Source organism: Oryzias latipes, chromosome 14 (assembly GCF_053564925.1).
Source record: "Oryzias latipes strain Hd-rR chromosome 14, Olatipes_Hd-rR_3.1".
NCBI classification, from domain to species: domain Eukaryota; kingdom Metazoa; phylum Chordata; class Actinopteri; order Beloniformes; family Adrianichthyidae; genus Oryzias; species Oryzias latipes.
The window spans coordinates 18,107,378-18,120,397 of NC_136250.1; the positions used below are offsets into that span (position 1 = coordinate 18,107,378).

The 13,020-nt window shown below is 38.8% G+C and overlaps 1 protein-coding gene across 10 annotated transcripts in view; it reads right to left on the reverse strand.

Moving 5' to 3' along the window:
- msi2b (musashi RNA-binding protein 2b) overlaps positions 1-13,020 on the reverse strand; it is a 309,333-nt gene that overhangs the window by 57,171 nt on the left and 239,142 nt on the right. For all 10 annotated transcript variants that reach the window (XM_023962334.2, XM_023962331.2, XM_023962333.2 and 7 more), the window contains exon 8: positions 7,707-7,789. In XM_023962334.2, the coding sequence (XP_023818102.1) occupies positions 7,707-7,789 (83 nt within the window). The remainder of the gene's footprint in view (positions 1-7,706; positions 7,790-13,020) is intronic.

Below are 13,020 nucleotides of genomic sequence, written 5' to 3' on the forward strand. Positions count from 1 at the left end.
CTAGTAGCTGTTGCACTCACACAATCAGATGCTGGGCTTTAATATGAATCCTTACTAAAGCTACTGTAAAATGTTTGATCTGTGCAGACTCATAAACAAGAATCCTCCAGGTTACTGGGAGTCAGATTTACACGGATATCAGGCCACCTGACCCCTACCTACCCCACATATCCGATTGAATGGCAATTTCTGTCATCAACTACCAATGTCTTCTGTTTAAAATTGTAAGATTAGGCTGACTGTCCACTATGTTCCTCATATTAGCCCTACTGCTTTGTGTCAAAAAAGTGGGGTCCAACTCTGGCAGTGAATGAATTGAGGGGTCACACGACCTATTAGTCCTGTGGTTTGGCCCATTGAATGACTTATGAACTGTAGTAATTTCTAAAAACATATTCACACATCAACATTTCTCAAAATGGGCAATACATAACAGTGTATTCTGACAGCTATTGAAACATGCCCAATAACTTCAGAACCAAGGATTTCACAATCTATTGACAATTAGGAGGCAAGAGATCATTTAAATCATATTTTGAATAAAACAGAACTCAAGAAAATCACAGAAATTCCCCTGTAGTACAGCTGTCAGTGAGTTGCCCTGTTTGTGTAAAAAGTCTGTTGAAAGTGGTTACCCATATAACACAGTTAAGTAAGAGTAGTCTAATAGGAATGATCTTACATGAATTGGATCACTGGATTATAACAGCCACAAACTGGTTTTTTTCTGAATTTATGTCAACAGATCTACTTACGTTGAGTTCAGAGTTTGAACCAACGAGGAACCAAAACTCAGATTCAGTTATTTAACAGCTTCTTATTCGTTTTTTTTACTACTAATACTAAATTTTCCCAGTATGAGCAGGAATCTGGATCAAAGCTTGTGTTGCTTTGTCAAAGAAGTTATGCATTTACTGGCAACTATTATGTTTGACTGCATTAAAAGCAGAGCACTTAGTGTAACATTAACAACAAGAATCCATTTGTGCAGGGACCTTTTTATCCTGTCAGACAATTTACAATAAATTATTAAAGTGAGCAAAATTTGAAAGAAGCAATACATTAAATTATAAAACATTATGCATTTTTGATGGATCATTAAACATCAGTGTCCTGCAAACAGGGGGGGCTGATCTCTTTTTCCTAAAGGTAAATATTTCAAGATCAATTTGGATCCAATTTTTCTTTTTAATTTTTAGAAAAACATTTCCTAGACATTTTTGGGAAGTAGTTTGAGATTTTCTGCAGATTAAGGCTCCTCCAGCTGTTTTAGTCTTTCCATGATCTCAGACGGGCTCCATATTATTTTGGGTCAAGGGCCGTCTGTGGGGCAAACCATCTGTTGCAGGCTTGCTTTCTCTGGAGGATCTTATCTTTTAATCAGGTTTGGCCTACACAATGACTTAAGGACTGACGATATCTCTGGTGGTTTTTCAAATTTAATGGAAAATAAATAAATCTGTTTTTGCTGTTATGTTTTTTCTACTTTTTATATTTTTTGTAATCAAATTTTCAAACTAGCTTTAAATATTTTATTTTTTTATGTTATATAATTCCTGTTTTTAAACCTTGTAGTTTATTTTTCTCAGATGTATATGTTTATTTTTTATTGTTTTTGTTTAATAATAACTAATTGTCCTACTTTCCTTTTTTGTTTATCATTACCTCATTCATGATTAGCTTCCCAGTTGCCATTACTCCCCAGCAAACTGTTTAATTTTGACTTCTGAGTATTCTGGCTTTGCAGTGCTCTTTGTTTTTTTCTTCAGATTATTTTAATATAGATGGTTGGCCTGGATTTGGGTCCTTCCTCTGCCCCCACCGCCACAACAGAAAAGTTTTATTCTGTGCTCATGCTTTCTGACTTAAAGACCAATTGTGTTTTTGCTGTTTTTAACATGTTCTTGTGGCATTTTTCTGACGATTGAGGATCATATATGAAGACAATTAAGATTAAAATTGCATTTCTGAATATTTATTTTGCCAAATTGTTGTGAAGCAGGAGCACACAAGAAAAATGCATTCAGAAAAAGATTTTAGTTGTGACATAGAAGTTACAAACGGTGGGCCAGAAGCTCCCAGCCCCTCTCCTTTCTAACGCATCCACTCGTAGACGACTAGATCCACGGACGTCTTCATTTTCCTTGTCCAGGCTAGGATCTGGCACGAAACTGTACGGCTGGATAGCTCCAATATTGCTTACCATTTTTTGTTGCAGCAGTAATGTTAGTTTGGGGGTGAGGGGCCGTAAGCTAGAGAGTGTTTAAAGAGATGGAGGATGGGAAGTGGGGGCGGGCTTACTATGCACCATTGGTACCTCCCACAACTCAGAGGCAAACTTTTAATGAACTCCTGCCGCTCTGCAGAAACTATGTCAGAGACAACAATACAGTTTTATTGATTTCGGCTAAAAACAGCATAATCATAACTAAAGGATCACTGTGAACACGTTTACAATAGATAAAAAGATTATCGTAGTGGGTCTTTAACCAAAGTATCAAATATGTCTCATCACTCGCACTTTGTTTTGCTTTTAGAGATAAAGCACGGCCAGACATCGCATAATAAACAGGCACAGCAATGAAATCATAAATAGATAAATTATTCGTTTTAATTATAGGAAAAAAAGGAAACATTGGCTTCCTTGGAATGACATGAATGACACCTGCATACAGTATTTCAGACCAGTCAAAGCAGAATCAGGAATAACCAATAGAACATCTGTTTAGGAATCATTTTTTATTTAAGTCAGCTTGTTTTCCAGAAAACATTTGAATCTCCTGTTGCGATGACTCACTACATCTTATTAAAGAACATTACCTCTAAGAGTTTCATTTTAATGCCACCCCGCTCTCTCATCAGAGTATGTGATGGATCGTTTTACAAATTAGCTGTATATGCAAAATAAAATGGTGCGTAGTTGAAAAGAATCTTTTTTTCCCCCCTTGTAAATTAGATTTAACAACAGTTTCTTTACTGCTCCAATGACCTGTGTGTAAAAAATAAGATCAATCCGTCTTTTGCCTATTGATTTCTACTCCAAAATATTAACTGCTTTTAATACAAGGATAACAGATGGTGTTGCTAAAGCCTGGGTCAACATTGACGCAGAGCCCTGGAGGGGATGATCAATACTTTAATCACATCTTTACATTTCCAAAAGCAGGAGACGTCAGAGCAGCTGATGGGTAAGATTATGAGACTCTTGCAAAGCAGGACCTTCGTTTTAATTATATATGTTGAGGTAGTCACGCATAGAAAGAGCCAGCTTTTGAGAGTCGGGCATCAACACGGGGTGACGGGTCACTTAAAAGTTCAGTCACTCACATCTGAGTGGGCACTGACCCACGGCACTGCCAGAGCTCTTGAGAGGAAGGACAAGGAGAAGGTGGGGTGTCCTGCTCATCCACAAGCCTCCCAGGCGGGGTGGAATTTCTGTCCGCATCAATTATTCACAAACCATCTCAGATAACACTCATGGCAGGATGGATGAGGTCTATTTCTGTATGGTACTTTATAAGGAAGAAGACAGGAGACATTTTTTACTTTGTGCGCTAGTCCTTCAGAAACCAAATAACCAGCACTGTCCTATAATTTAAAACACTTCTGTGGCTCAGAAAAATGCTTTCACAAACAAATTCTTTTTTCTTCTTCACTGATATTCCCAGATGTCAACACTTTGTAGAACATCTGAGGGTCATATTTATTTCCTGTATCCAGATAGACTGACTGTACTGCAGGTTTTGTCAAGAGGGAGCCTTAAAAGGTGAGAAAAGCATCAGAAAACTGGAACTTGTGCTGTCCTTCCACGACGTGCTCTTTCAATATTTCTCTTACTTTCTTTTAAGGTTTCCAGAATGGTTTTCAAGTCTGTTTTTCTTTGTGTGCTGCTGTTCCTAGAATGTAAGTATGCAAAATCACGAGATTTTTGCAGCTTTGTGGCAGATGTCAACCAAGAAAATGTCAAAATGCACAACAGTGCATCAACATCCCGGCTGCAAGGGAAAGTCAAGTTACACAAAGGAACTAGGTGCTTATTTTACCATACAGCCTCCCCTCAAGAAAAAGAAAAAACATCTAAATATTGAAGTATTTTTACCTTTCTTTATTTTTGCAAGCAGCAACATGACAGCAAGTTTAAGGCTATATTCCCAGATTGCAGTCTTTAGAACTATATTGATTTTACCCATATATTTGTCAAGTAATTGTAATAAATATTAAAACAACATTTTTAGGACATCATAATGTAGGTCCCTGAAACCACATTGCTATATTCCAGGGATGCAACAATTCACTTTTCCACGATTCGGTTCAAACCTTAATTTTTGTGTCACGACTATGTTTTGATTTGATATATGATTTGGTATTATAAAACAAAACAAAACGAAAAATTCAAAAAAATCCTTTTTTAATTTGCTAATAGATTGATTGACAAGATCAGCAGCCAATGAGGACACAGAATACAGGGCTCCGTTAAAAAAAGTGCGTAAAATTGCACCAATGGGTGAACCATGATATAGCAAGGGACCACTATATGTTAAAATTAGCACAACACACCTATTTGACAACGTAACCATATGCAAAAGTCAGCAGTACGTCCCGTTCCCCGATAACATACTGTTCAGTTTTAAACCATTAATTGAGGAAATCCTACTACAGACCATTTAAAAAAATAAAATATGATGAAAAAGGCATTTATTTCCATAAATCCATTCAAAATTAACACTTTCCTAGAATATAGATTCAGGGCCCACTGTTTATTTGACTTCATGTCTTTAGTTTTACATAAATTGGGGTTCCAGCTCATAAAACCCACAAAAACAGCTACATTGTGCAGGTGCTTTAATATTAGTAGATGTTTATTTGGTGAAACTCATTTTAAAACATTCATGACCTGATAAATCTGGGCAATTTTTTTTTTACAGTATTCAGATTTTTTTTAAATCCTGTTTTCGTAGGTTTCATGAGCTGGAACACCAATGAATGTAAAAAGAAACAAATAAATACTTGACATTGATTTAATAGTGGACCCTGAATCTAGACTCTTTAAAAGTTGAATTGCTTGAATAGAATTATGGAATGCATACACATGATATTCTATTTTCTTGGAGAGGGTCTGTTCATTCAATTTGCTTACTTTATCTTAAAAATATAGTTTTTTTTTATATCAAAGAGACCTTGAATGAAAATGAAACTGTAATTTTTAATGGATATAGAAGAGTTAGATTCCCAGGGCAGTTAAAGTTAGTCCGACTCTTGCCCCATTTGCGAGTTAATAACCGCTGGAGCAGATGTTTCCAACAGCTGGACAGACAACACTGAACTGACAGCACATTTCTCACAGCTGACCACATGAGTACCTTAAACGTAACAAGGGATTTTATATTTTAAAGGGTTATCTGATAACTAGAGATTAGCTCTGGAACACAATACACTTTATTTCATCCGTTTGAAACATGAAAGGTTTAGGAGTGAGTGTAGCAACACCTGATGCTTGTATTTTAAAATCTACATTATGCCTGCGAGAGGGATAAATATGGAGCTGAATGACAAAAAAAGAGGGAACTTGTTTCTTTTTGTAAAAAAAAAATGTGGGAAATTACAACAATGGTTCACGACACTAAATGGTTTTATCTAGTTTCACAAAGAAGGGAACTTATGTTACTGTTTCACTCTGCAGCAAGGAGTGAAACAGCAGAAATCTGTGAATAATAGCTGGTGCTCACTTCACCAGACACTTGTCGTGCAGGACCACAAACTGATGTTTGCAGTTTTACCTTACTTTCCATATGCGTGATTTAGATTGGGTTTGTTTAAGATCAGTAGGTTAACACATTTTTCTTTTTTTTCAAACTCTATCCTTTAAACCACAATTCTTGATTTGGTGAATCACATCCAACAACATCGGCTCAAAGACATTTTCATCAGTGGATGATGTATAAGTGATTTATCTCCAAAATGATTGGACATTTGAATGTCCTTGCTGTCTAGTGGCTCTCCAAGTCTTTACTTTACATAAACTTCTATTTTTTAGTCACACTTAGTTTCTTTCATGTCATTGTTTTACTTTAACCCACAAGAACCCAGATCAATTTCTACTGAATAATTAAATAATGCAGAATAAAGCACAAACAAAGACGACCACTAAACACGTTTTTTCTGTTGCACTGATTTGTCTGTTACACTGATGTCCTCATGGCTTCTTACGAGTTAAAGCTGGTTAGATGACATTTTATCTCTGTTTACATTATAATAAATTAAAAAGAAACCGTGACCTCTTACATACACAAGTGTTAAAAATGTTAGCTCAAAGAAAAAAATATATAATTTTATTTTGACAGCTTCTCTGTGATATTTTTTTACACTCGATTACACCTACACTTAATTAACCTTATCACTTACAAGCTTTAAGAAGTCATTTCTGCTATAATCAACTTTTGAAATGTTATGGGCTCTTTTTTGTTGTTTAATAAATCTGTTACTTGTATCTGACAAACTGCTTTTAAATCGAATATGTATTTTATTTGATTTTGTCATGAAAGTCTGCTTTCATTATTCATTTAAATTATAAAAAGTATTTTAACTCTTAGAAACAAGGATCTGCTGTTCAAGAAAAGATTTTAAGGTAGAAATTTCTAAAGTCAGTTTTTGATTCAGTTACCTAAATGTTACAGAATTTTGTACAGACAGAAAGTTCTCTGTTGAGTAAAGGCAAAAATACAACAATGCAGAACAAATTATGGATATCTGATACTATAATCATGATTATTGAGTTGCATTTGAGCTCAAGCAGTGGACTTTCATGCAGATACACCTTTGTTCGTCACATTCTTTTTTTTTTTTTTTTTTTGCGATTGTTTTAGCTTTAGTTGCAGCGTCGTATTCAGTGTCGAGGCACGCAGGGATGTTTGCTGAGGTTTGATGCAACCTGGACCGGCTCCCTGGTGAACACGGTTCTACTACACTGGACCTGTCAGTCCATGAGCCAGTCAGTCAGATGGTTTTGGGGAAAGCCGAGGAGAGGCACGGTGAAGGCTCCGAGCAAAGGAAGAGGCCCCCCTGAATGCTGCTAAGACAAGTATTCCCTCCAGTCAATCACAGCCCACAGAGCTGTTCAAATGATGCAAGATTTCTCAAGAGGTTTGCAGGATGGAAGAGGGTGAAGATAGGCCTAATGTCACACACTGAGGGCAGACCTTGTCAATTACCATACATTGCATGAAGTCTTAGAAAGGTGGACCTTAAATCTATAGAGCTTCGAAAAGGCTGTATTACTGGTGTCAATAAAAGCAGCATCACCGGTTCACTGTGGGAGGTGTTAATCCCTGACTAATGAACTCTGCTTCTGCCAATAGCTTTGCTGTTGCATTCGTGGACATCCCTGCCTGTGTTTGTGTGTGTATTTGTGTGTGTGTGTTTGGTAAGGGATTCAGAAACAGAGGGACAGGCTCCACTCTCCCGTCCCCCAGCCTGACAGGCAGAACTCAGCCGCACAATTTCACGGTTTGTGGGCAGTACACACCACTGCCTTCCCATCCCTGAGACCCACAGAAAAACAGTGTGGGTGTGTGTGAGCCTATGTACATAAACAAACACACACACACGCATAGTCTGCCATTAATCGTTGGGTAAAGAAGAAATCAAATATTAATCCGTCAACATCCACCTAGAGATGAAAAAGAGGGGGAAAAAAGGTGCGGACTTACCATTTTGTTATTGATTTCATGAAAATGAATTTCACAGACTTTCTCTACGATGTCTTCACTCTCAAAAGTTATGAAACCAAATCCTATGCAAAGAGAAACAGAAGAGGGGAAGGGAGGGAAAAAGAGACAGGGAACGGGTGAGTGAAGAGCCTTCACAAAACTTTAGCAACATGAACTCAAAGAAAAATGCACGAGGAGACAGAATATCATCATGAGTCAGATCCTGAGACTATGCGAGCACATCTGTGGAGATTGGCTTCGGCATGAGAACAAGTGAACAAGACAGACATTGTCCTCTTTAAATCAGGAATTTGATGAAATCTGCTACATTATTAAGGGCACTCAAGGATCTCCTCCACAAAGAAAAGATGGAAAAACAGCACAAAGCTCATTTAATGAGATCCAGGGAGCTAAGGCCCAGCATCTGAATTTCATTAAATGCATTTTGTGTTCTTTTTATTGAAATCTCACTCTATAACAAGCCCCCATTTTTATGTTAATACAGGCCTTAGAATGAATGTGTCGTTGACAGAGGGATTTTCATGCCATATTTATAGGATAAAAGCTTAACCCCTCTTTTAACACAAAGACAGAGAGACATGATGCCGTTAGACTTTTGAACAAAAGTGGATTGCAATGCTCTGCTCTGTGTTTTGATGGTGATGCACAAAGCAATCTAGCTTCTGCATAGCTAGGGTTGAAAGAAAAACAGATATTCCATTACTTTTTGAAGAAGAGAAAGTGCTGGTGAAAAGAGCAGCAAGTGGGACTGAAGGGAAACGTTTTGGCTTTTTTAAATTTTTTTGAAACATCCGGCAGAAGAAAAGCACCTCTGGCTGAGCAGCTGTCACTCTAATCATCGCCGCAAATGAGTCCCACGCATTGCTAACACCATCAATCTATTATCATTTAGGCTTTTGCGTAATGCACAAACTCCTGCACACACCGCTGTCGGACACACACATAACACTGTGTGTTGTTTGTGTGTCTGAGATTTTACTGTATTTCCTTCACTGAGGTGCTTTATCTCTTAAATCTTTGGCTAAACATGACCAAAGCTGCATAACAAAGAAAACTTATTATATTGCTGGATTTACTAGATGTATAAAATACTGACCATTTGCTGCAATAGAGATGTTGTTGTGTGCAATTGCTATTATCCTTTTTTTTGTATAAACTTTATGAAAATCCTTAAAACATAAAGGGGAAAACACAATATATGTTTTGTTTTTTTACTATGGAAAAACTTATTTAAAAAGATTATAGTCAACTGAGCAAAAAACTAATAAAAAACAAAACAAAACACTTGACTTTGGCTAAGGATTTTAAGTATCTACAACCATAAAAAGTTGGGAGGCAAAATTAGATGATTGTGAACAATCCTTGCGCTGCACTGTGGGGTAGTGGTTACTCTCGCCTCACAGCGAGAAGGCCCGAGTTCAAATCCTGGTTGGAACTTTTCTGTGTGGAGTCTGCATGTTCTTCCCGTGCATGTGCAGGTTTTCTCCAGGCCCTCCAGCTGCTTCCCACAGGTCCAGAACAGGAATCATGGATTAAATGGTGGTTCTAAATTGAATCGGTTAGTTCAAAAGGGGCCCAAGTCCACAATTTTTCAAAATAGAGATATTATATGTTCTATGGTCTTCAAGGGAAAAGCTATCTGATTATGTGCAAAAAAGTCCGAAGTCCGTTGTAATGTATTGACTATGCTTGACATTTAAAATCCATTAAGTGCAAATTTCCTGGATTTAGGCCTCCATTGCATGGGTTTTGCTTTATCCCATAGATGGCAGCACTAGTTATCCAATATGGCAGCGTGCCTGTTTAATTCAAGAAGAGCCCAAGTCCAGAGACTTTAGTTTGCTAGTCCTCTGAAATTACAAAAGTGAGGTGATTCATATTATAGCTTTTGTAAGCTATGAACTGGTGCTTAACCTGGGTAAAGTATTAATCATGTGGTGTAGCCTCCCTTTAAGCTATGCAACTAAAATAATTTCCAGGAAAAACAAACCTTTTGGACTTGGGCCCCTTTTGAACTAACCGATTCAATTGTGTGTGGCTATGTGGCGACTGTGTGCTTTGCCTAAACCCAGTGCTTCTCAAATAGTGATGCGATGCCAGGGGGGGCGCTCAGCCGCACAGTAGCAGCGGTTTTAGGCACATGTAATACTTGCAATTAACGTGGGACGGTGGCGGCAGCGGTTCAGTGCTTAGAAAAAAATCTGTGCCACTATTGGTTTTCAATTATCTGTTAATATGACAGAGTTTGTAACAGCCTGAAACTGTGAACTGCTGTCCCTGCAGCTGCTCCTGTCACACGCGGCTCACGTGTGTGAGAAGCAAAGGGGAGGGATAGTGGGCTTAGGCTGCAAAGTGGAACGGCGCACGCGGAGCGCTACCTAGTTTGTACAACAGCAGGATCATCGTGTGGCTTTAGATTACTCAGCTCAAGCTAATAATATCATTCTTTATTAACTATTGTAGACATTTTTATGATGTGTCTTTATTTTTCTATCAATGTTTTCTTTGTCTGCCTATCATTGTCAGTATTTGACATAAAGACAGCAGGTAATGCAGTAAAACAGCTGAAAAAAAAAATCGCCTCTATGTTTTTTACCTATTTCTTTAGACTAAAACTGTTAAATATATTGGTGCTGCTGTGTTAATGTTTCAGATCAATTAACATTTAATATTATTTATTGATTGAATTATTTTTCTCAGCATCAAATGGTTCAGTTGGTCAAAATGTTTCTAGTTTAAACAAGGAATGACAGATTTTTCTATTTCAGGCACTTTAAGCTACTTTTCTGTTTTAGACTATAACAGGGTTTCTGTGTGGCAAGATTAAGTTAATATTTGTTGAAAATGGATTTATATTGCTTTTTTTTCTTTTGTTAATGTTAAAAGATACAATTCTAGGTATACTCACACAATTTTTGTATACTGATCTTATTTCTTGTCACCGCTGCGAGTGTGTGGTAGCTGGGAAAGGCTTCAGCAACCCTCTAGCAGGGGTGTTGGACTCCGTGCCTCTAATGGTTTCTCAAAAATACGGTCCTACTTGCTCCTCATTACATAGGTGTGTTTTTGCTAAGCTACAATGACAGGTTCGTTGAAAACATGTAGGACAATGACCCTCAAGGCCTGGAGTTTGACACCCGTGCAATAAGGTATTAAACAGCTTTGGAAGATGGATGGATGGAAGGCCAATCCTCAATAAAAGCTGAAGTTTTGGCAGAATCTTTGCAAAATTTTCAACAAGGATATGACAGATTAGGTTCAGGGGAAAACACCACTTCAATTTTCTTCTGCTAAAGGATAATCTATCCATCTATCATTGTTTCATAACCTGCTAAATCCCTTTCAGGGTCATGAGGTTGCTGGAGCCTATCCTAAATACTGTTGGGCAAAGGCAGGACACCCTCAACAGGTTGCCAGTCTGTTGTGACCACACACTCACACGTACAGCAAGGGGCACTTTAGAGATACCAATGATCCCATGAAGCATGTTTTTCTGTCTGTGGGAAGAGTCCGGATTGCCCAGAGAAAACCCAGGCATGCACGGGGAGAACATGCAAACTCCAAAAAGAAACGACCCAGCCTGGAGTTGAACTAAGGTCTTCTCTTTGTGTGGCACGAGTGCTAACCACTACACCACTGACATAAGATTTTATCATCAAGCCAACTGTATCATCTGTGTTCTTTCAAAAAAATAAAGAAGCTGTGCTGCAATAGAGATGAATCAGCATTAAGCTGCTTAGCTGCTTTATATTGTCTTTGCACCAGCACCAGAATTAAGTGTGTTATAGTGTATTATAAGTGTGGTATTCTGCAAAGCAGCTTACTCTATTAATTCATCAGATCTTGCCAGAGAGATAAAGATTTCTTTGTCAGGAGCTGTTTGTGTTGCTCACCGCAGCAGGCGGCCTATCACAAACACTGACATTTATAGTTGTGTCATAAAGTCTTTATCAAGCATTTCTCTCTGCTGCTCCCTCTTCAGTTCCTCCTTCATGACAAAGAAAAGACTCCCCCACCCTCCAAACCTCTCTTTGGGCACAAACTGCAGCATATCACAGCAATGTTGTCAAAGAAAGGGTTGGAAACCTAATACCCATTCAATGTGAACATCTCATGTAATGAGCTCTTATTAGACAGAATGTCAGTTTTCTCAACACAGGCTGTGGTAAGGGGTTGGGCAGGGGGGTAGATGAGGCAGAGGTGATGACGACAGGCACGTGGGAGGGGTGGTTGGCGGTGGGGGTGGGGGGTCCCTTCAGCGCAAGAAGCACTTTTGACAACCAACAAATCAACCGCCAGGAGTAATTTGTCACAGAGGAGTGGAGGTAGAGAGAGTGAAGTGGGATGGAGAGGGAAAGAGAGAGTGGAGAGAAAAAGATGGAGATGGTGGAGGGGGGGTATAAAGGGGTAGTGGGGGCAGAAAAAGTGACAAGGGAAGAGGTTAACACACATGGCCCCTGTCGCAACACTCCTTCCTGCTGCTACAGGCAGCTCCTCCATCAAGTGACAGGACATTTTCCACTGCACCATTATATCCAGTGGGGTCACACCCACAGATACCACCAGCAGGGCCCGTCCACCCATGACTGGATCTGTTTAAATGAACAAAAACACATTTTGCTACTCTGTCAGTCTGAATGGATGTATAGCATGCATTAAAAAAACCCTAACATCTGCAATTTCTCCTTTGTTGGCTGCAGACACACCTACATTCTCAGCTGCTTGTGGGATATCTGAACATTGCTTTGACTCTCTAGCTCTTTGGGCTGTAGAGGCCTGTTTCGCACACTCCTTACAGGCAATTACAGGCCACAGAGCGGCATAAACCTTTCTCTGTGCTCACCTCTTCCTCCACTGTAAGACTGTTCACAGTTATCTACACAGGCCAGCGCCCTACAGAAACTATTTAAAACTGTCAAAGCTGACAAACACAGGGAAAGAGGTGTCAACATGCTCACGATGAAAAATATTCTGACAGCTTAAACGACGCCCCACACATGGAAACACGTAGACTTTTTTTTACAGCTGATAATGAGTGGTAGAAAGTCTGTGGCTGAACCCTCTACAGCCCCTCACAACCCCAACCTTACATTACAGGTGGAACAAAAATGTCAAGCAATATTGGAGCCATCCAAACAAACAGATTTGAGCCAGATGCCATCTTGAACAAGGAAAAGAGACATGTATCTATTTTTCTAGAAGTGGATGCATTGGAAGGGAGCGGAGAAGGGAGCTTGTGGCTCACTGGCTGTAGCACCACTGATACAGGCTTTTTCCAATGACATTTTTTCAT